This window comes from Ambystoma mexicanum, chromosome 1q (assembly GCF_040938575.1).
Source record: "Ambystoma mexicanum isolate Mex_15411 chromosome 1q, UKY_AmexF1_1, whole genome shotgun sequence".
Taxonomy (NCBI): Eukaryota; Metazoa; Chordata; class Amphibia; order Caudata; family Ambystomatidae; genus Ambystoma; species Ambystoma mexicanum.
Window position 1 is genome coordinate 807890748 of NC_090922.1, and position 26487 is coordinate 807917234.

The window sequence follows — 26487 nt, forward strand, 5'->3', positions numbered from 1 at the left end:
GTGAAGATCCCTTTCCCAGTACTGTGATGAAGAAGAACTCCATTGACTCACAAGGGCGCCATAAAGTCAGTACTGTGACGAGGGAGGAGTGCGGAAGCGGAGGCCTGAAGATTGCCTATGGGAACCACATTGAGCAGTCTAGTGCTTACTGACTTCCCATTGGTCCAACAGTAGTAGAAATAGAGGAGGGAAACCAGGAAGTATGGTCAAGCTCTCCCTGGAGGAGCAAGGAGCAGGAAAGCTGTGCTGTAGCAGAAGGGGCTATGGGCCAGTGTGTCTCCCAGAGAGAGGGGGAACACTTGAACACCAACAGTCTGCTGGTAACTGAGGGAGGCTGGAAACTCCCTCACTGGAGGAACCAAGAGAGCTGTCCTCCGGGGAGGAACCGCAGGAGCTGTGCACCAGGCAAACAGACCAGAGATGATAGGGAAGCAGTGAATGGAGGAGAAGGAAAAGCTGAACGTGATCCAGGATGGAAGGACTGCTTGGGTGGCTACTGAGCCGAACCTCCAGGCATTCCCGGCCCGACAAAGCACATGAGAAAGAGGATGCACAGCTGGGAAGAGACAGACGTTGCAGAGCCGCTGCAGACCCCGCTGGTTACCCCAATGCTACCGCAGCCTCGGGAAGGAACGCAGCTGCTCGTGAAATGCCAGTACCTGCACTGGAGAGACAAACAGGTACATGGGTTATTCGAGAGGTGCTAGAGGTCCAGTGAAGCTAGGAGTTGAAAACAGAAGCTGAATAAGAGGGCTTGGGACCCTGAGAAGAGATTGCAAGTCTGGGACACACACAGATAGTGAAATCAGAGCATAAGAGGGTCTGGGACCCTGAACATAACCAAGATAAAGAAAGAGGAATCGTACGATTGGCAGGAGAGTGAACCAAGCAGTTATGATACTGAATTGCCAGTCTGGGATCTGCACCCATATAAGAAGCCGAGAAGAAGAGTGTCTGGGACCATGGCTGTAAGAGAAACAAACCAGGAAGAATGATATGCTTGGCAGGGGAGTAAACCAAGCTGGTACAACGCTACATTGCGAGTCTGGTACCAGCACCCATGTGAGAGTTTGAGAATAAGTGGGTCAAGAACCCTGAAAGTGAAAAGTGCTAATTAGAAGGAAACCTGCGCTAAGTAGGTAAGTGTGCCAAGTTGATGGGATAAAGAACTGTGAATCTGAGATGCATATCATTGTGAATTATAAAGTGACATTTACCTATGAAGATACAGGGCTCAGAAGCCCAAAAGGAAGGAAAGTAGAACAAGGAGTCTAGGGGAAAGGAGCAGGACCCTAGCCTTGGAGTGCTACATTTTTGAAAATATTTTCTTACATCATTTTTGATTAGCCGCGAAATTGGGAAATTTTCTGTCTGTTGGAAATACAATTAACACTTTACTTTGGAAGAGATCATCCTTAAACAGTTGAGTTAAGTTGTTAGTGTTAGGGACTGAAGAAGGCTTGCTGACAATTTCACTATTTTTCAATGTGCTAGTGAATCCCTATTAACTGAAGGCATAGAGAGGCAGTTTTCCAACCCTTTCTTGATCAATAAAAGTTTCTACCCAAATATATGCCACCTTTGTGTCCGAGACTTACTTCTGCACCCTTACAGGTGGCTCCCACAGATTATATGTCTGCCATAATGTTGGAATGGACTACACCACCCACTGATTGGGGTCATCACACAAATCCCCACAGCCCTTAAAAGTGGAGCTTGAGCTCTTGTTACTAATAGACCTTTGAGAATAAGTCCATGAATGAGGAAGAAGATGCTGACCCAAAGTTCAGACACGAAAACCTGCAGCCTTCCGATACCCATCCTGACAATGAAGATTGGCTCAGCAGCAGAAAGACATTCCTCCCTACAAGATTGAGTACACATCTGATGCTTATTTCCACTCATTTAGTAGGACCAGCCTTGTCGAAAGCCTCAAACCATCTTCTCACGAGGCACGTCATTCTTTCTGCTATCTCTTTGCATGGATCCCGACAACAAATGGTGCGGACACCAGAAACAAGATACCCAGTAGCTGATTGAGTTTAAAACCTTAAGCATACTAATGTACCAACAGCCCGACTAAGAACTTTACAATGAAACAGTAAGGTGGTTGCACTTTGTTCCATACCACAGCTTCATAGTAATCCGACTTCTGTCCCTAGAAGCATGTATTCCATTCCCACAAAGTATGACTAGAGGTGTGAGATTGGTCCTCATAAAAGTGTGGCGGTCCCGAAATAAGGATGCTGGCTGCACCGTACCGGCACCCTTTCCGGACCGCCACACTACAACTCTGCGGGCGGGGGCCATTGCGCCCGAAAGGTCAGACGTGCCGGACGCAATGGCACCTTCCCGCAGAGTTTTCACAGAAGCACTGTTAGAAACAGTGCCAGTGCTTCCGTCTCCCCGAAGTCCTAAGGGACTCCACGGGAATGGGCAACAACATTTTCCGGCGCCTGACATCCCAGGCTGGCAGACTTAATGTCAGGCGCCGGAAAGGTGTTATTTGGTATCTGCGACATCCAAAAAGGAGTGAAAATGAATTTTCGTGGTTCACCTGACACAAAAGATTAGGAAGTTAAAAAGAGACTTGGTCAACCCTTCTCTTTGACTCTCCTGTGTTATTTTTTCTCCTCACCTTCATACCTCAGTATCCCATTAAGTAAAGTTGATCCCAGTATGCATTTTTAGGTACCCCACGGATGGTTAGAGCAGTAGGTCTGGTGATTAATTCGGGCTACTACTTAGTTGATGGGAGATTAAAAACTGTGCTGCCTTCTTCAATTACCTTCTGGCTCCTTCCAGATGAGAATTAATGAAGGTTTCTCTTGATATATTGACTACTTAACCCCTTAATTGCCAAGGACCATCTATCTCATCCTTGACATTACCTCCGAAGTGCTAAGGACGAGATAGCTCGTCTTTTTTGGCAATCTGTTTTGGGCGATCGCACACAACTGTAATCCAACCCCAGGCTATGTGAAGGGGAGGTCCCCCCTCACAGCCCGGGGGTTGGATTTCCTTCAGTTTCATGTCGGCGTGCGTAATGCACGCCGACATGAAACTGAAAGTAAATTCACTGCGACAGCTGTTTACAGCTGCCGTGGTGAAGAGAGAAGGTGAGTGCCCCTCTCCCTCAATCTCTGGCTTTTCTGAGCCGATGAGATTGAGGGAGGCGTCGTTGGAAAGGGGAAGACTCTCCCCTTTCCAATGACACCTTTTTTTGAAGCATTGCTGGTCGCGGATGGGGCGCTGAGCGCTCGATCCGTGGGCAGCAATGCCTCTGAAACACAATGGATGTGATTGACGTGGGGGCAGGGGGCACTGCTTACTAGGTAAGCGTCCCCCTCTGCCCCGAACTCCCAACGCATGGGGCTGTAGGTTTGGGCCCCCCTGGGGGCAGATGGATACCCATCTGCCCCCATGGGAAGGGCCCAAATCCCAGAAAAGAAAAATGGGTGGCTTTGGGGGAGTCCCCCCCCCCACTAGACCACCATAGACATATTTTATGGAAAGGGGGTGGCCCTCTCCCCCCACCCCAAGTGGATTGGGTGGTACCTCATGTAGCCCTCCCTGGGGGCAGGTTTCTGCCCCTAGGAATGCCATCTGCCCTCAGGGAGGACTACATGAGGTGCCCCCCCATCCATTTGGGGTGGGGGGAGAGGGCCACCCCCCTTTCCATAAAAAATGTCTATGGTGGTCTAGTGGGGGGGGGGCTGCAGGTAAGGGCCCCCCTGGAGCAGATGGGTGCCCATCTGTCACTATGGAAAAGCAAGAAAATAAAAAATAAAAAAAATAGACATGGTTTGTTTTGGGGGAGTGCCCCCCCCCCACTAGACCACCAGATGATTTTTATATCAAAAGGTGGGTAGCCCTGTCCCCCCACCCTAAGTGGATGGGGGGCACCTCATGTAGCCCTCCCTGGGGGAACATATCTTCCCATAGCAAGGGCCATCTGCCCCCAGGGAGGACTACATGAGGTCCCACCCATCCATTGGGGGAGGGCCACCAGGAAAATGTGGGCAGGCCCCCCAAAGGATGGGGCCTGCACTGCAGGTTAGGCCACCCGCTCTCCTAGGGAAAAGCAAGAAAAGAAATAGTGAAATGGTTTTTTTGGGGGGAGTGCCCCCCCACTAACCCACCAGGTGAATTGTATATTGAAAGGGGGGTGGTACTGTCCCCTCCCCACCTTAAGTGGATGGGGGCACCTCATGTAGCCCTCCCTGGGGGCAGCTTTCTGGCCCTAGGAAGGGGCATCTGACTGCAGGGAGGGCTGCATGAGATGCCCCCATCCATTTGGGGTGGGGGAGAGGGCTACCCCCCTTTTGATATAAAAATCATCTGGTGGTCTAGTGGGGGGGCACTCCCCCAAAACAAACCATTTGTCTATTTATTTTATTTTTTATTTTCTTGCTTTTCCATAGGGACAGATGGGCACCCATCTGCTCCAGGTACCTGCAGTAAAGAAAGTAAAAAAAATAAATAAAAAAAAAAGAAATCCAGCAAAGCTGCTGAGGGACTCAGTAGGTAAGGGAAATTAACCATTTATGAGAATTCTCCCTAACACTCGCCCCCCCCCCCAGACTAAGAGGATTTAATCCACTCCTGGATGAATCTCTACCTCTAGTTGGTTAAAATCATCCTAGAGAGACCATCAGCATTTTGGTGGTGACATCCTGCTCTGTGCTCAATGGTAAAATCAAACCCTTGCAGGCAGATTGACTATCTTAGAAGTTTTGGGTTTTCCCCTTTCATTTGCATAAACCATCTCAAGGGCTGGTGGTCAGTTTGAATCACAAAAGTAGATCCATACAAGTATGGTCTAAACTTCTTCAAACTCCACACAATGGCAAAGCATTCACGCTCTATGGTTGCCCACCTTGTCTCTGGTTCCTTCAGTTTCCTACTGATGAAGCAAATGGGGTGTTCCCTACCTTTCTCATCCAGTTGACTAAGGACTGCACCTATACCTATATTCGAGGCATCTGTCTGCACAATGAAGGGTTGGTGGTAATCAGGAGCTCTTAGGACTGGAGCTTGACAAAGGGCTTTCTTCAGGGTTTCAAAGGCTTGAGTTCACTCCTCATTCCATCTAACATTTTTAGGGAATTTTGGAGAGGAGACTACATTCACGGGAGAAGCTATGGTTCCATAGTTCTCTATGAAATTCCTGTAGTACCAAGTGAGACCTCTCACTTGGGTTTGAGTAGTAGAGGTGGCACAGTTTTGTACAGCTTGTACTTTGCTAGACAATGGCTTTATTTCACCTCCTCCTACCTCATGACCAAGGTAGACCACTTTACTCTGCCCAATTTGACACTTACTTGCCTTTATGGTCAGATGGGCCTGCTCAAGATCCTGCAAAACATATCCCAGGTGGTCAATATGTTCTTTCCATGTAGGGCTGCACACTGCAATCAATGTCATCCAAGTATGCCATGCAGAAGTCCTCCATCCCATTCAGAACTTGATTAACCATCCTTCGAAATGTAGCAGGTGCATTCTTTACTCCAAAAGGCATAACCTTAAACTTAGGTTAGAGGCCTGCTGGGGTCGAGAATGCAGTTTTCTCCTTGGCATGGTCTGTCAGTGCTATTTGCCAATAGCCAGAGGTTAGGTCAAATGTACTGAGGTACTTGGCTGAACCAAGTCTATCCATCAGTTTATCTGTCCTCGGCAAAGGATGGGCATCAGTCTTAGTGATTGCATTTAGAGCTCTATAGTCCACACAGAATCTCAACTCCTTGGATCCTGCCATTGGTACTAGAACAACTGGACTAGACCATGGACTTGTAGAGGGCTCTATAACCCAGTGATTAGAATCGTGTTGACCTCTCCCTTGATGTGGAATCTCACATGTTCTGACATTCTGTAACCCCTGCTTTTCAGAGGTAAACAGTCACCATTGAGAATATCATGCTGGCCCCAAGGGGTCAAGCCTGGTGATAGTGAAAACAGGGAGGCAAACTGATTCAACAGAACTTTGCACTCCTACTGTTGTTCAGAAGTCAGTTGAGAAGAGAGATTAACTCCTTCTATGTTTTCATCCAAAGGTTGGCCTCTGAGGAGGTCAGGTAGAGGTTCACTCTCCTCTTCCTCTTGAGCTGAAGCTAGAAGCAAAGCTCCCACTTCTGGTCTCGAGACATAAGCCTTTAAACGATTGGTGTGAAGGACTTTGGGAGCCTCCTTAGGTCTGCCTAAATCCACCAAATAGTTCACCTCTCCAAGTTTGCCCACAACCTTGAAGGGTCCTATCCATTTGTCCTGCAAGGCCATCTGCTTTGTTGGCACCATAACTAATACAAGCTGGTCTTGAGAGAACTCAACCATGCTGGCCTTCTGGTCATGCCAATGTTTAACCAGAGCCTGACCTGCTTTTAAGTTACTGCTTGCTTCTGCCATCATGTGTGACATTCTCCTCCGGAGACCTATCACATAGTCAGTCACTCTGACTGGCTTGGGGGAAGGAGCACTCTCCAACCCCTCCTTGATCAGGGCCAATGGACCTCTGACTGGATGGCCATAGAGAAGCTCAAAGGGACTGTAACCAACTCCCTCCTGAGGGACTTCTCTATATGCAAAGGGAAGGCATGGCAGTAGAAGGTCCCACTTCTTCTTAAGGGGTTCTTCTAAAGCACCTATCATGCTCTTCATAGTACGATTAAACCTCTCTACCAGTCCATTTGTCTGTGGATGATAGGCCGTAGAGAACTTGTAAATGACACCACAGTTTTTCCACATGGCTTGCATGTAGTGGGACATAAAACTGGATCCCCTGTCGGATATCACTTCCCTAGGAATCCCTACCCTGGTAAAAATACCAAGTAGAGCCTTAGCCACAGCCTGAGCCGTAACAGTTCTCATAGGTATAGCTTCTCGGTATCTTGTAGCATGGTCTACTACAAACAGGATAAACCTGTTCCCTGAAGATGTGGGAGGGTCAAGGGGACCGACAATGTCAATGCCCACCCTCTCAAAAGGAACTCCCACCACTGGGAGAGGCACCATGGGTAGCACATTCTTGGCTCCACTCTTGCCAGAGGTTTGGCAAGTGTGACAGCTCCTACAGAATTTGTCAACTTCTGAACACATCTTAGGCCAGTAGAAGTAAAGAGAGAGCCTTTCCTTGGTCTTTTTGAAACTCAAGTGATCAGCCAAAGGTATCTCATGGACTAACTGTAGGAGCTTGAGTCTGTTGGCAAGGGGCACTACAAGTCTTTTGCAGTCCCCATGGGTAGACTCAGTTGGTTCACTGTAGAAGAGGCCATCTTGCCAGCTTAACCTGTGCTTTCCAATTTCTTGCCCATCAAGTTGGTTAGCAGCCTGTTGTCGAAGGCCTTCAAGAGTAGGACACTCGCTCTGTCCTTTACTGAAGTCTGCCCTGTTGGGTCCACCTTCTGCCAGTAAAGACTGCAGCTCACGATGGTCAACAGGGTCAAGATCCCCAACTAAGATAGTGTCTTCTTCCAGATCTGATTCTTCAGAAACTGGCTCAACCACACAAGGTTGCACCTCACACTCTGCCTCAGCAGGTGGAGGGATCACAGGTGTGATCTTGGACAATCTCGGTGATGTCCTTGTTGGTAGCACAGGGGTGCTATCTGTCTTTTTCCTGGATATCTTGGGTTTCACCTTTGCTTCTGTCTTCTTAGAAATAGCAGCGAGCAACACCTGTGGCGTGGGAGTGATAGTTTCCTCTATCAACTCCTCTGGAGAGCCTCTCAAGGTTCTCTCCCTTGCAGACCTAGTGAGCTCCTGTTTCCTCTTACTAGTAGGGCTGGGGGTGCTTGACACAACTCCAAGAGTTTTCAGGTCAATACCCAACATTACTCTCCCAGGCACTTTCCCTCTGCACACTAACAGGTATTTTGACAGTCATAGCATTAACCCGGATGAGAGCTGGTAACTGGGGAAGCATTTGCACAGGGCCTCCAGCTAACTTGGTGAGGTGTTTGGGTGCCCTAGCAACATCCTCCACCTTGAAAAATGATTTGTCCACGACAGTTATGCTGGCTCCAGTGTCTCTGATGGCAGGGGTTTCCTGACCATTCACAAGAACACTATCTTTATAATACTCTTTAGTATTATCTGGGATGGAATTATAGACATCTAAATTTTGTTGTTCCCTCAAGCCCAGGGACACTAAAGAAACACTAACTGAGACTCCCATGGGTTCATCAGTCAGTAGGTGAAAGTTTGCACTTGCCATAGGGACTTCTTCATCTGGGGAGAAGGCTAAGGAGACAGTGTGGACCCCTGATGGTTTACCCTTACATCTGGGATCCCCTTTCACATGGTCAGTTGACCCACAAACATAACATTTCCCAAATGTTTTGATAAATGGGGGTTTGTTCTGACCTCCATCTGGTTTGGGTCCAGATGGTACACTAGCCTGATTTGGTTTCCCTTGTGGTTTACCCTTATGTTGTTGTTTGTGGCCCTCCTTTGGATTGGAGGTATTAGAATTCTCTTTGTTGTCTTTCTTTGGTTGTTTCCCCTCATCCTTTTTCTTAGTAGCCCCAGAATCCTTGAGTAGCCCTGTTGGCAACCCACAAGTAAACAGCCTTAGCTAGCTTCTCTGGATCTATCTCATTAGAATCAGCCAAGTGCTGTCTGAGCTCAGGAGAGCAGACATCAAAAATAGATTCCAACATTACAAGATTTCTCATTCCTTCATAAATGTTTACTCTGTAACCCTTAATCCAACCATCTAAGTTTTTCAGTCACATACCCAGGTAGCCCAAGGGCTACCATCATGCTTTTTGAGGGTCGTAAACCTCTTAAGGTATTGGGAAGGGGTCTTCCCAAATCTAGCAATTGAAGCTAGCTTCACACACTCATAAACCATCCAATCCACCTCCCCCAACTCCATCTCAACATCAGATGCAACAGTGGGTAGCCTAGAGAAGAGCCAGGGAAGCAACTGATTCCCTGTAAGACCTTGAATACTATGGTTATATTCAAACATTGCCAACCAATCCAAAATATCAAGCTTAACCTTGTACATACCCACAATTTCCTTAGGCATACGGGGTCTCTTAGGACTGGAAGACCTAGAGGACTCTGGGAGAGAAGAATTATCAAGAGGCAATCTTTTCATTTCTAGTTCATGATTCAACTCCATTTCTCTGAGTTTCAGTTCTTGATGTTTTTGTTCAGTTTGAGCATTTAAACGTTTGAATTCTAGTTCAAGCCTCATTTTCTCTAGAGCAATGAATTCAGGACTGAGTGTAGGGCCTGTGGGGGTCCCAGTGGACAAGGGCTGAGGTTGCTGAGCAGGCAAGGGAGCAGAGAGACCTACATTAGGAGACACATCTACTTCTTCCAATTCATCAGTAACAGATACATTATCATCCTCAATACTTTCCACATTTGCTAACGAGTCAGGCATTTCAGACGCACTCCCTAGACTTGGACTCTTTAATAATTTTGCAATCAATTCAGACTTTTTGCCTTTGTCAGAGATTTTCCTTTCTTTACACATGTTTCTTAAATTATCTGCAGTGTAACTCAGGAGGGTCTCCTGACTGTGGCTTTCCATATCAGACATGATTAATATTGCCTTTTAGTGATGTTAGCCTTGTGGTTAGTTGATCCAAGGTAATAGCAGCACTCTAAGTGTAATTACTATACCTTATCCTCACCGCTGTACACCAGTGTTGGGTAGAATTATATGCAGTACCCTTTGGGAACACCACACACAATTAAGACTGCAAGTGACAGTACAATGTCACCTTTGGTACAAGCCCGTACTACACAGTTAAAGTGGTAGCAGTGGCTGAGCAGCCAGACTTATCTCAAGAGTAAGTGAGCAGTATCAAATAGTTACACAAAGGACAGAAATTACTATTATTCAGGCACACACTGAGTCAAGGTTTTCAAGTAAAAGGACATACATTTATTTCACTCTTCAGTTGTATAAGATTTCACTTTTCTAAGCTGTTTAAAAGATACACTCTTAATACACCACACAACTCCCAATAAGTTCCAGACAAGTTAAGCTCACAAAATGAAGTGGGAGCAAAATGGCACTCCAGCAATTAAAAAGAGAGGGAAAGACAAAGTTAACTGAAATTGAATCACACCAACAGGTAAGTACTCAGGGCAATCAAACACGAGAGACTACAATGATAAAATCAGATAGAAAAGGCTTAGGGCCAAAGTCAATAGGTCAAAAGTCTTTTGCTCAAGATAATACAGTTTAGGGTAGTTTGCAGTAAAGTTCCTGGAACGGTTTCCAGACGAAGTTGGTTGGTAGAAAAAGGTAGTTCAAAGAGAAGAGAAGAGAAGGACAAACCCTCGGATTGGAGAACGATTTCAAACACTTTCACCGCAGCTGAACGAAACGAACAACCGGATTTGCACAGTACCTTAAAACGGAGAGGGAGCTGCAGCTGAGGCAGACGTTCCTGCTAGTTCCTGCAGGCTCACGGTTCCTGACGCGACTGTCGGACTGATCAGAAGTAGGAAGACTGGAAGGTCCTGCACTACCCAGGGAAGAAATCAGCAGCAGAGCAAAGCAACAAATAAAAGGTGCGCTCCTTAAAACCCAAGCAGGGTCCGACCTTCCTGGCTATCCAGCCCACTTTAGCTCTGTAAAGCGAATTCGACCAGGAGTCCTGGCTTGCAGTTTGGGCGAACTGGTTGGTCCCACCAGCTCAAGGGAAGAAATTTCCTAGAGGATTTTCTCTGTCGTCGGATTCTGACGTTTCGGACCTGCAGGATGGGTTTCACCGGGCGGTTCAGTCGTTGTAGAGGTCTTCTTCCGTCAGTTCCTCAATGGGTCTTTCGTTCCATTGGCGACTTGCCGACTCTGCTCTTCCAGTCCCAGAGACCTGCTTTTTATGCAGTTTCCCCCCATTCAAATAGCCTGGCTTTCAATCACACAGCAGTCACCCAGCCAATCAAACAGGAGTGCGACTTAGGTTACCAACGGAACCCATGGCAGTGGTCCTAAAACCCCTCCCTCTCATCCTGCCTACCCAGACTCTCAGGCGCCTAAAGGAGGGCTTCTGTGTGGAAGCCCGCGAAAAGGCGATGAACAAAGGGACCAAACCTGGTTTGGCGCACAGAGTAAAACACATGAAAGACATTTACAAAAAGGAATGGCGAATAAACCCAGCCGGCACCGTAATAAAATATATATGGTCAAGCGGGTTTATGTTTGAGGCTAATATGATAGCCTAAAATAATACCATGGTTATTTAAGATAACCGCGGTATACAAAATAGGGTAGATACCACTAACACCAGCCAAGTCTTGATGTAAAGGGACTGAAACAATGCTCCAAGAGGCACAGACAAAAATGGAAAAGATTTAACCCTTTCCAATACTCCGTGTAAAATGGGGTGTACTGGGTCTGTGGTAAAAGTGACTAAATAAAGTTAATGGCACTTTATATTTTCTGGGGGACAGTAGTCAGCCCCAGAAAATGGAGTCGGTGGGAAGTCTAAAAGACAACCCTGTGTCACTGCACTTAAGGTGCTGTGTAACACAGATGCAAGAATATGGTGCCATGGAGTAGGTGAGGCTCCAGTGCCCAAGATCACACAAAAAGTAGAAATACACATAGCAAAACACATGTAAGAGTGGGAAAAAAGGTTCACACTCTTACCAGGTGAAAAAAAAATCCTAGAAATCCAGCAAAGCTGCTGAGGGACTCAGTAGGTAAGGGAAATTAACCATTTATGAGAAATCTCCCTAACAAGCCCTATGGGGGCTCAAATGGGAATGGGGATGGTCCGGGTTCCCTGAATGGGAAAATACCGGGTCCTCCAAGGTCGGAATGGCCTGGTATTTCCCCATTCAGGGAACCCGGACCCGAGTTTGGAGGTAGCCCTGCCCATTGTCTGTTGTTTGTCTGCTTCTAATAAATCCTGACTTGTCTGGCTGTATCATTTTGGGAAGAATCATGTCGAGCCGTGTAGCTAGAATTTTGGTTTGTATTTTGGCATCAATGTTTATTAAGTCTATGGGCCGGTAGGACCCACATTCGGTGGGGTCTTTGCCCTTCTTATGTATTAGTATCACCTTTGCCTCCTCCATTGTTTTGGGAAGGGCCTTGGTGGTTCCGATATGGTTAAATAGTTTAGTAAGGTAGGGAATTAGGACTTCTTTGTGTACTTTGTAAAATTCAGCTACAAAACCATCTGTGCCCGGGGATTTGTTTGGAGGTAGGTTGTTAAGTACCCTTCTGACGTTGTCAGTTGTTATGTCGCCTTCCAAGAGCTCCCTATCCTCCGTCAAGATCTTTTGGAGGTCGATTTTGTCCAGGGCACCTGATCAGAGAGAGACGGATTATTGGATTATTGGAGCTGTAGGCTGTAGTGTAGAATTTGAGAAATTCCCTTTCTATGTCTTTATTGTTGGTGCACATTCGGCCTCCCTCCCTCTTGATTTTTGGGATGGTTTTGTCGCCTACCTCTTTCCTCAGCATTCTTGCCAAAAGGCGGTCGTATTTATTGGCTTTGATATAGTATCTTTGGCGTAGGCAGAGAAGGTTACGTTCTGCTCCCCTCGTCTGAATGAGATTCAACTGCCCTCTCACTGCCCTGTATTCTCTTTTAATAGCTGCTGTCTGTTTGGAGCTCATCTGGCCCATTATGGCTTTGAGTTTGCCTTCTAGTTGTTGCTCTTTCAGCCTCAGCTCTCGATCTCTTCTAGCCTTGATAGCTATGATTCTCCCTCTAATTGTGGCTTTGAGGGCATCCCACCATACTTGCGGTGGCGAGTCGTCCCAGTTGTTATGTTTAGCAAAGTCTGCTACCTCTCCCTCTATCTCCCGGGCGAGCGTCGGGTCTTTAAAAAGCAAAAACGGATATATCCACCTCCACAGGCCCGGGGGGCCTTGTGATCTGTTTAAAGATAGGGTTAATGGAGCAGGATCGGAGAGAGTGATTGCCCCTATTGCAATGTCTGTTACTGTGCCTACTAGGGGTTTTGATATGCATATGTAGTCAATACGTGACTTGTGTCCTATGTGCGTGCAAATAAAAGGTGTAGCCCTCTGTGTTTCCTTGGAGTTCCCGCCACGCATCAACTATGGCCAAGTTGTGGGTTTTCTTTAAAAGGTCTCCTGAGGGTCTCAGCTGCGTGCCCCATGTAATCGTGCTCCTATCTTTAGTAGGGTCCCAGGACATGTTGAAGTCTCCTGTTAAAAGGATATGGGCCCTAGCGAATTTCCCCAATCGCGTGAGGGAATTTTTAATGAATGGATCCTGAGCTTGGTCTGGTGCATAAAGGGTCGCTATTGTGTAGGTCTCCCCCCCTTAACTCTAAGGTCAAGGCTAGATACCTCTCCTGGTCGTCTTTCTGCATCGCTGTAACTGTCAAATCCAGTCCATCTTTCAGGGCAATCAATACTCCCCCTTTTTTGCTTGCTTGTGTGGCCTGGGTAATTCTTGAGTATCCCCAGAACTTTATCCTATGCATATCTCCGGTTTGTATGTGGGTCTCTTGTAATGTTTCTATATGTGGTTGCTCCCTCCTCAGAAACCTCTCTACCTTCTTCCTTTTAACCTGTGAATTTAGCCCGTTAACGTTTAACAATAGTAACTTCAGTGGTTCCGTGCTAGTCATGTTTGTTGCCTGTTGTTTTACTCTTAGGCCATTGTGCGACCCTAACCCCCTTCGCTCCCCTCCCTGGGGAGTCGCTCCTTGTACCCTGCTGGGACTCCATCCGATTTAGGACTCTTGGATCTCCCCTGTTTCCTTCCCCCCGGTGACCCCTCCCCCTCTTTCCCCCCTTTACCCCTCCAGGCGAGCCCGGCTGGCTCGTGGCCCCTCCCGCACTGCAGTGACTAGAGCTGAGCTCAAAAACTAGCCCAGACCAGTCCCACGCAGGATCTCCTAGTCCCATTCCAAGAACCCATCCCACCCTCCTCCCTGCTTCCAATTTTCGTCTTTCAACTTTTAACTGGAAGCATTAAACTTATCGGTGTTGGCGAGCGCCCTCCCCGGGCTCGGTATTAGGACTCAAATGCTCCTTGCTGCCTCACGATCTGTTGGGGGTTTCCATTCGGCTGTCCTGGGGATCAGCCACCCATTTGTTGTGGTCTTTGTGGGGTGTGGAGCCTTGGACCCCACCGTGGACCATTCTCACGGTTTGCGCGCATTGGGAGCCTTTGTGGGCTGATCTTCCAGGCCCTGCAGGGCCAGCCCTTGGTCGCATGTTGTGATATTGTGATGCGTGCTCTGCCAGGTAGAGGTCAGACCGAACGGGTGGGACCATCTATATGGAATTTGTTGAGATCTCAGATAAGTCAATACAGGGCCCATTCGCCTCCTTTTGATAATAGTTATTTGCGCCAGGTCTTGGTATAAAAATATTTCGTGGCCATTGTACGTAATGCGCTCGGCCTTCCTGGCCTTTTCCAGGACTCTTTCTTTTATCGCGCAGTTGTGGAAGGCCACCAAGACATCCCTCAGCCTGGATCCTGGTTCTGCTCTACGTGGAACCACCCTGTGGATTCTGTCAAATTGCAGCTCAGACTCAGAGTCGGAATCCAGGAGGACCGCAAATATTGATTTGAGTGTTCGTGTTAGCTCTTGGTCTGGTATGTCCTCCAGGAGGGATTTGACTCTTATGTTCGCTCTCCTTGATCTATTTTCTAAGTCTTCGGCCTGCAGCTCCAGATTTTGGGTAGCCACAGCCAGTGTTCCCAGAAGGGTGTCGGTTTTCCTTGCATCCTCCGTCAGCTCTTGTATGGCCCCCTCATTAGTGTCGACTCTCTCTTCTATTTTGTTGATATCCCTTTTTAGTTCTCTTATTCCTTCTGCCAGGTCTTCCTGCAATGTATCCATCTGCTTCTGCCCCACCACTGTAATCTTGTCTACCATGAATTGTTTGAGAGTGGCTTGGGAGACTGGTCTGTCTTGATCCTCTTGACAAGGGGCTGCTGCATGTTCGTTAGTCCAGTCTCCCATCGCTTGATCCTCTGCTAGCTCGGGCTCTTTTGCCCAAATCTTTGTGAGAGGGCCTCCCATTCCCTTCTGGGTGCTTTTCAGGGTGTCCGGCGTTTCCTTTACTCTGTTCCTTAACATTTCCGGGGTCGCAGCGGACTGTCATTATTTGGGCCGAATTAGATGCCAGCGAGATCGTGAATGAGTCTCTTCTCGTTGAGGAGTAGGGGGCCTCCTCAGCTAGGTCGTATTCTGGACACTTACCCCGGCGTCCCCCTTATTAGTTCAATCTCGAGCAGCCTGTGTTAACTCTTTCCTAGAGGCTGCCCTGTTCTCCTTGGGGCCGTGGAGCCTTGGGCAGACCGGTTAGTGCTCTGCTCGGATGAACCTCACTTGAAGGGGCCCACGCCGCCTCTGGTTATGATGTCTAGGCTGGGTGGACCAGTTTGCTCTCCCTCTGTGCTGCCCCCAGTCAGACCTCGCTGTGCCTCCGGGAGCCAGATGAGCCTGGGGGGCCGTGTTTGCTTGTGCTTCTCGAAAATGGAGGGAGGCCTGTCTAGGGATTTCTCCTGAATGATCTGTCCTTTATTTTCCCTTTCTTGGGATTTGACCGTGGAGGACTTAGCTTCCCGGTGGCCCCGGTGACCAGCAGCTTGTTCCCCCCCTGAGCTGCTGACCCTCAAGGTGCTGCCTGATGTTTGGCGGGAGAGTCTCTACATTAGCCCAGATCTTTTTGAGGATTGTCCCTTATATTCTCCTGTGGCGACTGGAGCTGAGCTGGGAACCAGCGTTCTACTCTGCCCTTCTTATGCCCGTGGACACCACAGGTCGCCTATTACTCCTCCTAAAGGGCTCTTTCTGTTTGAAGGGCCACTGCGCCCCCCCTGAGCCTCGGGGCTTTGAATGTCCTGTCTTGCTGTCTCAATCCCGCTCCAGCGGGACCGCAATGCTATTTTGCCGGTCGTGCACTGTGCTTGCTTGGCAGCCCCGCGAATGTCGCTGCCGCTGGGGCTTGTCTGTGCGCTTTGCTGCGCCCCAAGGGAAGGGGGCATCGTGAAGGTACTGGGCCAACGGGCCCTGATGGGCTTGATTGCAGGGGGATGCCTGTTTTCCGGGCTCTTACCCGATTTCTCCCGCTGCTGGGGACAGCCGCTGAGTGTAGTTGGTCCTGGGCCGAGTAGGTGAACGGGTGCCTTCTCTGCCCCCCCATAACCACCGCAGGCCCGGGGCCGGGTCTCGGTGGTGCCCTCTTCAGGCCTTATACCCTCCGAGGCTTTGTGTCCACCTGTGGCTTAGTTGGGAGCCGCTCGGGGGTGGGTCCGATGTTCGAACCCGGGAGAGCGCTCCCCGCCGGCCCCGTACTGACGGGGTCCACCTCCACTCTCCCTGCGGGGCTTTAAATAATGGTGCCAGAAGCTCGTCTTAGGCGACCCGACCTCCGGCCCCAGTCATTCGTTGGGTGTAGGAAGAAGTGTCCATCTCGGTGCCTTCCTCGGCCGTGTGCCCAGGGACCTCGATGCTGAGGGCCGCGTCATGTAGTGCCGGAGCCGGAATACGTATCCCGTCAGCAACCGTTTGTGATGCCGTTCCGCACTGGGCTTACTGTCTCGCTCTGCTCCGGTGCCTTTATCTGTGTCAAGCGGGAGCCGGGGAGGGCTTATTTCAATTTTACTGCCATTTCAGGTGCTACGCAGGTCAGGAGCTCGGGAGCCGCAGTGCTCAATGAAGCGCGGCCATCTTGGAATCCTTGGCACTTTTGTTTTTTCCTCTATTTCCATGGCTGTTTGAGTGCATTCTCAAAGATGGCCGTCCCTGCCCAGGGCAGAGGAGCAATCCATTGCCTGGAGCCTGCCCCCTCTATGATTGGCTGCCTCTTTCCTATTTCTGCCAATCAGGACTCTGGCAGGCGCAAGCCTGCCCCTCCATCAAAGGTCCTGTCTGTGCCTGTCTGGGCCGAGGAGGGCCTGGAGGGCCCCTCACAAGCTATGCCTCGGCCTCCAGACTTGATCCGTGGACATCTACTCTCTCTGCATTACTTGAAGTGAGTGATGGCTGTACTCTTTCATTGCCACCTCCACCAACCTTCCTACTCTGCATTTGTACTTTGCCTTATTTGCCACTACTAATCTTCATCTCCTATCACTGCATTTAGGCTCTGTGTACCTTTTACATCTGTGCACCTCTCTTGCATTGCATCTGTGCTTCTTTAAAAAAAATGATTTTAGTCTGTGTGTACTTTTTACACCTTTGCACCTCTTATCTCTTGATACTCTATTCCTTTCTGGATTGCATTTATGCCTTTGTGACTACTTCCACTAGGCCACCTGGTGAATTTAGGTAGAACTGTGCTTTGCAGCCACTCTTCTTTCATTCCTCAACTATCCTCTGCCGCCCTAATGACTCTTTCCATCTCTCCTATTTTTTCTAACTGCTACACTATCACCTTTCCCCCTCTCTCATGAAGTCCGGTAGAAACGAGCATAAAAAAGACATCTTGAGGGCAAACCCTGGACTTCCCATCGCAGACACCTACATCAGCGCTTCCTTCAGAGAGGTTTTCACTGATATCCTCTTCTATGTCCCCACTCCAGATCTATGGACCCCCATCTCATCTCCACTCTCTCTCCTTCCACATCCTCTAACATTGATGGTGTCACAAAGTGGGAGGTTCTCTTGGCCGGCTTCTCATCGTCACATTACTTCGTTAATGTCTATCACACAGGCACTATCCTGGTTCAGGGTCCACACCCCAACCTCCTTCTCATTAACCGGATTCTGCCTTTTCTCATTAACTTCCTTCCTTCTCCTTCATCTCCCCCCACCACTCTCCCTCTCCCTCCTCTGACTGGTGTACCACGTCCCTGTACACCATCTCAGAAAACGTTCAAAGATAGAGACCTCCTCCATCTGGTGACTCTTAATGCCCGCTCAGCCAACAAACACTCCCCTGAAATCTGCCTCCTCCTTGAAGACATTGACCGTGACATTCTTGCTTTTACCGAAACATTGTTCAATGCCAGCTCAGTCACTGCTTTTGACTCCCTCCTCCGTGACGGCTTCAAAATCATCTCCAAGCCTCAGTCTCACCTCACTAGCGGGGGGGTAGCCTTAATCTTCCCTGAGTGGGTTCCTGCTTCCATCTTACCCACCCAACACTATCCTTCCTTTGAAAGCCTGGTTTTCCAGTTGGTCATCTCTCCCATCACCATTCTGACCATTGCTACCATTTACCGGCCTCCAGGTGCCACCACCCTGTTCTTCGCTGATTGGGTGGGTTTTCTGCTCTTCCTTACTATCATCCACCCCCATCCTCTTCCTCCTGGGGGATTTCAACATCCAACTGGACTCCCCTGGCTCTGCATCCACTCTCTTCACTGACCATTGCACCTCTCTTTCCCTCTCCATTCTCCCTTCTGGGCCAACCCACTCAGCTGGACACACTCTGGACGCCCTAACACACACTGACCTCTCTCCCCTCCACTAGTCACCCCTCTCTCCTGGTCAGACCATTCTCTCCTCTCCTCCCACCTGGGTCCCTTTTGCCTTCTGACTGCCCCCCCCCCAAAAGCCCTGCCAACCTCGTTCACTAACATACGCCCGATGAAATGAGTGTCAGATACTGCCTTCGTTTCCACCTTCATTCACGCTCACCACCCTACCTCTGATACTACCTCTGCTCTCAGCAACCTCCACCTTTCCATCACCAATACTCTTGACATTCTTGCCTCAGTCATGAGGATCCGCCTGACATCTGTCTCTAAGCGTAACACCTGGTACGACTCCGAACTTGCGGCCCTGAAACGAAAGTGCAGGGCGGCGGAACGGAAGGGGCAAACTTCAGGCTCACCCTCTGACAAACTGGCCTGCTGCCTGCTCCAAAGGCAATACAGACTCTCCATCCGCACCAAGAAAAGAGCTCACATACAGGCATGGGTTTCCGGTGCATCCAACAACACAGCTGAACTTTTGAAGATCTGCAGGGTATTAGCCAACCCTTCTGCAGTCTCCTCTTCCCCTTCTCCTTCCCAGGCCACCTGCAACGCACTGGCCACACACTTTGCCACCAAAACTCAGGACATCCACACCCTTGCTAGCCGCCCTCCCAGCCCATCCCTCACCCCCTTGCCTCCCTTGGCCCTTCACCCTCCTCCTCCTTCCCTGTCGCACCTGAAGAAGTTACCAGAGTGGTCCGCTCCATGAAGGTCTCTTCTAAACAGGTTTCGCCTTGCTCATCCAGAACCATCAAGGATAACATTGGCTCTGTTGCCCTCGCACTCGCTGATTTATGCAATCACTCTTTCGACACTGGATCATTCCTCTCCTCGCTTAAGCATTCCCTTATGCGCCCACTACTGAAAAAACCTTTAGAAGACCCTACCTGCCCTGCCAACTACCGCCCTATTTCCTTCACCCCCTTCCTGGTGAAGCTGATGGAGAAGTTGGCATTTCCCCAATTCAACTCAGACACTGAACTTGTTGATGGTCCCCACGACCATCAATCTGGATTCCGAGCATCCAGAGGCACGGAAACTTCTCTTCTGAACACCCGTGAAGAACTGCGTGCATCTCTGGACTCCAACTCCCCTGCTGTTCTCATCCTCCTCAATCTCTCCTCTGCCTTTGACACAGTCAACCATTCCATCCTCAAACAAAGGCTCCATGATACTCTTGGTATCTCGGAACAGGCACTGGACTGCCTGACATCCTTCCTTACTAACTGCTGTTCCCAAGTCATCTTGGACACCTTCTCCTCTCCTACTTTCTGCTCCACCTGTGGTGTCCCCGAGTGTTCTATCCTCGCGCCTTGGCTCTTTATCATCTGCATTGTTCTGCTTGTACGCCTCATCTCCTCCTTCTCCTCCAACTTCCAGTTTTACGCATATGACACACAGCTCAATCCAGTCCTGGTGCACCTCCAGCGATCTCTGCCTCAACGCCTGCAAAACTGAGATCCTTCCCATCTGGACCCCTGCTCCCTCCTTCCCTTCACTCTGGCCTTCCTCTTCTGGCTCTCTGCCTGCTCCTCCTTCTGAAGCCAGAAACCTTGGAGTCATCTTCGACTCCTCTCTCTCTCTCTCTCTCTCTCCTTCCTCCCTCACACTAAGGACATTGCCAAGAAGTCCCACTTACAGCTCTCCCGTCTCAAAGGAATTCTCCCTTTCCTCACTTTCCCCAGAGGCTCAATGTTACCTGAGCCCTGGTTCTCTCTAGGCTTGACTATTCCAATATCCTCCTCCAAATCTACCTTCTTCCACTCTGCGACCGCACCAGCTAATCCAGAATGGGGCAGCAAGACTTATCCTTGGCCTTAAACCCAGGGACCACATCTCTCCTGCCCTAAAAAGTCTTCATTGACTCCAAGTTCCTGCACAGATAAAATTCAAATCCCTCTGCATCAGCCACAAGGCTGTCTGGGCCTGGGGCCCACACTAACTTCAACTTTATCTTACTAAATACTCTCCCTTTAGACCACTTTGTTCCTCTGACACCAACACTTTGTGTGTAAAGCGTTTTGCTAAACAGAGGATAGGTGGTCGCTTTCCTCAGCTGGCTCCCTCCTATGGAACAGCCTCCCCCTACCTCTGCACCTTGAGCAGGACCTTCTTAAATTCCATCAGCTCCTCAAGACCTTCCGCTTCACCTCCTTCTGCCCTTCTTGTCTTCTCTGCTAATCTCACAGTTGCTGTGAGTGATGTCCGGGGCCCTTATGCATCCTTGGGACTCTGACCTCCCACGTCCAATCGGTCCAGCTCCTGTCTTCTCTCAGCACTTACCTTGGCACACCCCCCCCCCCCCCTGGAGGATCGCACTTACTCCTAATGTGGCCCTTGTCCATGTAGCCCTCAACAACCCAAGCACTTCATCTGTGGCTCACCCATGAGCCCGGACTCCCCAGCACTTACTCCCTCTGCCCTTTTCCTTGCTGCACTTGCACATTCTGAATAATCACAAGACATAGTAGGTTCGTCCTTCCTCCTTTTCGCTCCACTGCTCTTATTAAATATTGTGCTTGTCCCCCCGCCCCCCTCACCCTGGGGGCGCCTTGACACTGTATTTTACGTGCTGTAAAAGCACCTAACAAGCAAACAATAAATAAATCAAATAAATACAACAATGACACACAGCTGCCTTTGTGTGTCATCAGTCGGGGAGGAAGGATAGCTCAGGGGCAGCACATTTGTCTTGGAAGCAAGACAACGCAGCGCAACACAGGTTTGAATCCTGATGCTTCGCTTAGAAACCACTTCTGGTATTAGGCGTGTTGTAAATTAACAATTATACATATAATTATTATAATGATATCTGAAACCTAAGGGACTATCTATCAAATATTGAGAAATGGATGGCATTGGCGACCACTAAATTGACACATATAACAGAATTCATCCTTTTTGCATAACCAAGTAAAAAATTTGACAATACCACCTTGTAGTCCCATTAGCGGTTGAGGCACTGAGCTTCTGGTGCACTCCAAACTCTCTTTCAAACACCATATCGAAAAAAGCCTATGGTGGCAAATGTTCAACTTGTACTTGTTAGAAAGATCAAAACATTTTATACCAGAACCTTTATTTCCCACAATTCTCAGGCCATTGGAGATCTCAGCTATTGATGTAGGGGACGCCAACTACTTCGGAGTTTCTAAAAGTGCTCTTCGACACCTTAGGTCAGACTTGCAGACATTCTGACATTCTGCAGCCCTGTGGCCACGTACAAAAGGAAACGTAATAGTTTTTCCCCAATTGTGAAGGAAGTGCACTGTTTCTCTTTGGAAGCATGCATTAAGTTTAAAGTTGCATGCATGGTTTATAAGGCTGTAGTGCTTTGTGATCCTCCAAGTTTGGCAAAATGCATGATTATCTCCGGCGGGTCTCGAGCTACACGTTGTAAAGACGTGCTTCATCTTTTCCAAAGTTGATCTTCTCAAAACAGCATACTAAAGGGCAGATCTCCAGCTTATATAAAATGTGTATTTCTGTAGAACCTAGACCATCTGAGATGTTTATTTAGGTCCGGCGCGATGACCTAGAAATGTGAATAGATTACACTGGCTGAATAGGGAATTGGAAGACAGTTACAACCTCATCCAGGTCAATGCAAAACTTGGAATAGGCTTGTAAAATTCTGTATCAATGGTGTTTATATCCCCACGGTGAGCAAATGCTTTTACTCGGGGGGGTCCGGCTTTTTTTGGAGAGGTTGTGGGCGAGTGGGCTTCTTATATAAATGGTAGATTTGCATTAAACTTAGTAAATACTCGGAATATATCTTACGAGCTAGTAAGGAAGTGTTTGGAGTGGAGTTTTCGCCTGTACCAGAGGTGCTTTTGCTGGGCTGGGCACTATTGAAAAGGTATATCCTCTGATGGGATACTAGGAAGTGCTCAAACCACTCCTCCTATTGGCAGCCAGGATGGCCATTTCGGAGAGATGGAAGGCAAAGCTACGGTCTGACATGGAGGTTTGGCTCATAGAGGTTTTGTCGATCTGGTATATGAACCTATTGGATACATGAATGTTGTGCGATTTTCTTGCAGACACGGGTGACCTTCTTTTTTTCACTATGTAACTTGTATTAGTCCTTGCTTTGTTGGTACCATGTGTGGCGTTTCCTGTAGCCCTAATGTACCTGTAGGTGTGAGATTTGGCTGTGATTATGAAATTCAGTTGTTTTATGCTTTTGCAAAATGTGCGGGTAGTTGGAGGTCTCGGATGGATTCTGATGAGGCAGCAATGGGGGAGGAGTAGCTGGGGTTATTGTTTTGTAATTCTGTTTGGAAAATATATCTTATCTCTTCTGCATTTTAAAACTTCTAATGAAAAGATTAGATATATAAACATTTTAAGCTGAAAAAGATTCCATCCTAGTGGCCAGAGCTAATTCTGGAATCTGGCGAGTATGCTTTCAATGGAGGACTAATGTACTGGTAAGTAATTTGATTGTTCACTTGTCAAGATTTGCACAGTTGGGTATATATGGCTTGCAGAGTGATGAATATGCTACGTAACAATTTTCAATTCTTTGGCAGTAACAAACTATTTGAATTTTAATGTACAGGGAGCAGGTGTTGAATTATATCCTGGAAGTGCAGCAGTTTTAGAGGGAAATGAAATACACCATTGTAATAACTTTAAAATGGGTGACATTTTAAAGAGCACCCTGGGTGGGATCAATTTGAAGGTAAGTGACCATAATTTGGACATACCTTATTTGAAATGCCTTAACATGGATATATTTAAAATATGTTTTAATACACGTGTTTCTTTTCTAGCTCCTTAAAACTATTTTTCTTGTGACAGGATCAGAGCACGTTCTGCCAAATGGCATGTTGGGCACCGGGTTTACAGTGCATTGTTCTTTTTTGTGTTTGGCCACACCCACACCAGCAGTTCACCCCTCCCTTCAGTTCCTTCATTTTAGATGGTCATATAGGACCAGAGCACAGGATTTGGTTGTTTTTAGGTCAATTCTAGAGACTTATTTAACATGTTTCTTTCTCAGCCGTGCTTCTTTCTGCAGCATTTTTGACATGGTGTGTCGGACACATGCTGTTTTTCAATTGCTGCTTACTGTTGAGAGACACCTCTTGGTCAATGTTCTGTTTTTTGCTGCTTGAGGTGTTTCCTTCTTCAGAGAATGTCTGCAGTGCACAAGAGAAGCATGTGTAGAGCTTCAACAGAAAGCATATAATTACCAGAAACTTAATGAAGATTTTAACCATCCGTCAATGAATTCTACATGGAAGCGCATTATGAATGGTACACACATTTCATTATGCATAGCAGCAACCAACTATCTATTTGAATGATTAGAAATGAAATAGTTTTAGTAGATATTGCGTAGTTTTAAATGATAGGATATACATTTATTATAATGATTATGTCTGTTTTAGCTTTATATGTATGCATTATGTATTTGATGTTTTGTATCTTGTAAATTAATATGCCAATTCTCTGTAGGTATTATCCAATTCTGGGCATAAGACTTTTCATCATCCATTCTTATCCAGAGAAGCCAAAGATCCTTTAGGGTATTTTGTGGCTACCACAACAGGAAGGCCAGAAACCCAGACAGGTGCCCAGCAGCCACAGAAGGAAACAACCAAGGACATCATCCAAATGTTTCTTCCTGGATCCTCTTCTGCTGCTTCATTTGAGTCCAAGAAGCAATGAAGCCAGGTCCACCCAACGCCAGTCGGCTGTAGGATCCCTCGTCATCTGAAGCACTGGCATCTGATCATGTGGGACCTGTGGATACTTTCCATTATCTTCAGGTGCTTCCGTCTCTGTTCCCTCCCTTCCTCCTTCTGCTCAGTTGTGTTCCACCGCTTTTCTCGGGAAGGTCAACAAACATTTGGCTATGGAAGTGATAAAGCAAAGTGGAAACAGGGCTTCTAGTCAAGACTGTTCTCTGTGACCAAGAAGAGCCAGGCTGGCCTGCAGGCCATTCTAGATCTTTCTTCCTTCAATTTCTTACTCCCCAATTGAAAATTCAAGATAGTCATGCCAGCTCGGATGCTCGGAGTTGTACAGTAGGACAATTGGATTTGTGCATGTCTTCATGTCTCTATTTGGGGGCCCTAAAAAGGGTTTCTCAGGTTTTCCATCAGCGGGAGACATTTCTAGTACAGGTCCCTTTCCTTTGGGCTGAATGCAGCTCCAAGGGTCATCACCAAGCTTATGAATACTATAGCCAGTTTACTCTTAGGGGGGCCCATGTCTCTCCCCTGCCTAGACAGCTGGCTCGTCAGGGCTCCTTCCGCTCAGCAAGCAGAATCTTTGGCACAGCTTCAGATGGAAATCCTCTTCAATCTCGGATTCTCCATCAACTTTAAGAATTCTACTCGAATACTGAGTAAGAGGCTTACTGTTCTTGTATTCATCTTGGACTCATGGGTCGTGCAGATCTTTCCATGCCAGCAGAGCAGTCCAGATATATTGTTAGCAGTGGCCCACTTTCTAAATAGGGAAGATACATGGACCTGGTGGTTCCAGAGGCTTCTGGGATTTGTGGTGTCATTCAGCCTCTGTGTACTGCTGCCCTGACTGAAAATGAGTAGCCTCCAGCTGCATTTGGAAGCTTTTTGAATCAGTCAACAGGGAAACAATCAGATTGTATCTGTATTCGACTGTCCTTCATCCAGTATCTGGCATGGTGGTCCTCGAATTGCAGGAGATATTGAATGTTCTAAAGGCCTTTCTCCAGGTGCTCGGGGGGTGTCCGATCCTTGTACAGACAGTTCCACATCTATATTGTACCTGAACAAGCAGGGGGGACCAAAATCCCCTCCATTGTGCTGCCTGGCGGTGGAGATATGGGAGTAGGCCATCGAACAACAGATGTCCCTGAAGGTAGTGCATCTTCCTGAAACACTGAACACAGAAGTAGACTTCTTGAGCAGCCACGAGTGGGCACTCATGTGCTTAGTCCTGGGGAACATCTTCTCACAATGGTTTCACCAGAAGGTGAACCTGTTTGCAAAGCGCAGCAACAGCAAGTGTCCCCTCCTTGTCTCTCTTGGCGGAATAGGCCAGAACTCCTTGGAAGACGCTCTGACCATTCAGTGCAATTCCATGTCTTTGCCTTTTCTCTGATTAGCTATATCTCCAAGTTCTCGAACATCAGGAATTCAACACACCTCCTGATTGCTCCTCAGTGGTCAGCTCGCTTCTGGTATTCCGACCTGATGGGACCTGGACAAGCGGACCAGACCCTTGTACGGCTGTGCACGATCTACTGCAACAACAGCAGGGCAGGGTACTTCACACCTCCCCTCAATTTCTCAACTTAGCTGCATTTTTCCTGAGCAGTTGATTTGGGCATCTTGTTGTTTTTTTTTTTTTAATTCTTTATTAGATTTTCAGCAAATCATAACAACGTCACATAGATCCAATAAAATATTGCAATAAGCATTCATAACCAAAGTTTCTGAACATTTTACATTGTATACTTAATTAACATAACCACTCTATGTGAAACATAAAATAATAAAGCATTACCAAAGGTACTCACTAACCCACATTAAACATCACAAAAGACAAAATGAACGAATAAGAGAAAGAAAAAAAAGGGGGGGGAGTAAACTTACATTTTCTCACATCTATCTTACCCACCTCTCACAGTCTCACTACTATATCAATCATAAAGGGCTTCAAACAATCCCCATAACTTTAAGTAGTCTTCCTCTTTACCCTTATTCTTCATTGATGCCTTATCATACTTTGATAGAACCTGTAATTCCACTAACCAATCTTCAATATTAGGTTTCTTCCTCGTCTTCCAAATCCTAAGGATTAGCTTAATCGCTACCATCACGGCCCTGTCAATCCAGAAATTGGGCCTCATTACAAGTAGTGCGGAATGGGTTTAACGGTGCCGGTAATGGTGCCGGCACCGTTAATCCCATTCCGTACTATTACGAGGTTCCCTCGCGGGACCCGCTCTGGACATCTGGTTTTTACAGACATCCAGAGCGGGTCCTGCGAGGGGGCCAGGGAGCTAACAACAAGCCCGTTGTTAGCTCCCTCCCCATTCCCATTGAGCCCTATGGGGGCTCGAATGGGGAAGGACCGGGCCCGGGTTCCC

The 26487-nt window shown here is 47.8% G+C and overlaps 1 protein-coding gene across 1 annotated transcript in view; it reads left to right on the forward strand.

Annotated features, from left to right (window-relative positions):
* The window catches only part of SHCBP1L (SHC binding and spindle associated 1 like), a 1561452-nt gene that overhangs the window by 1452300 nt on the left and 82665 nt on the right, over window positions 1–26487 (forward strand). The window contains exon 9 of the mRNA XM_069635012.1: window positions 22960–23082. Within this exon, the coding sequence (XP_069491113.1) occupies window positions 22960–23082 (123 nt within the window). The remainder of the gene's footprint in view (window positions 1–22959; window positions 23083–26487) is intronic.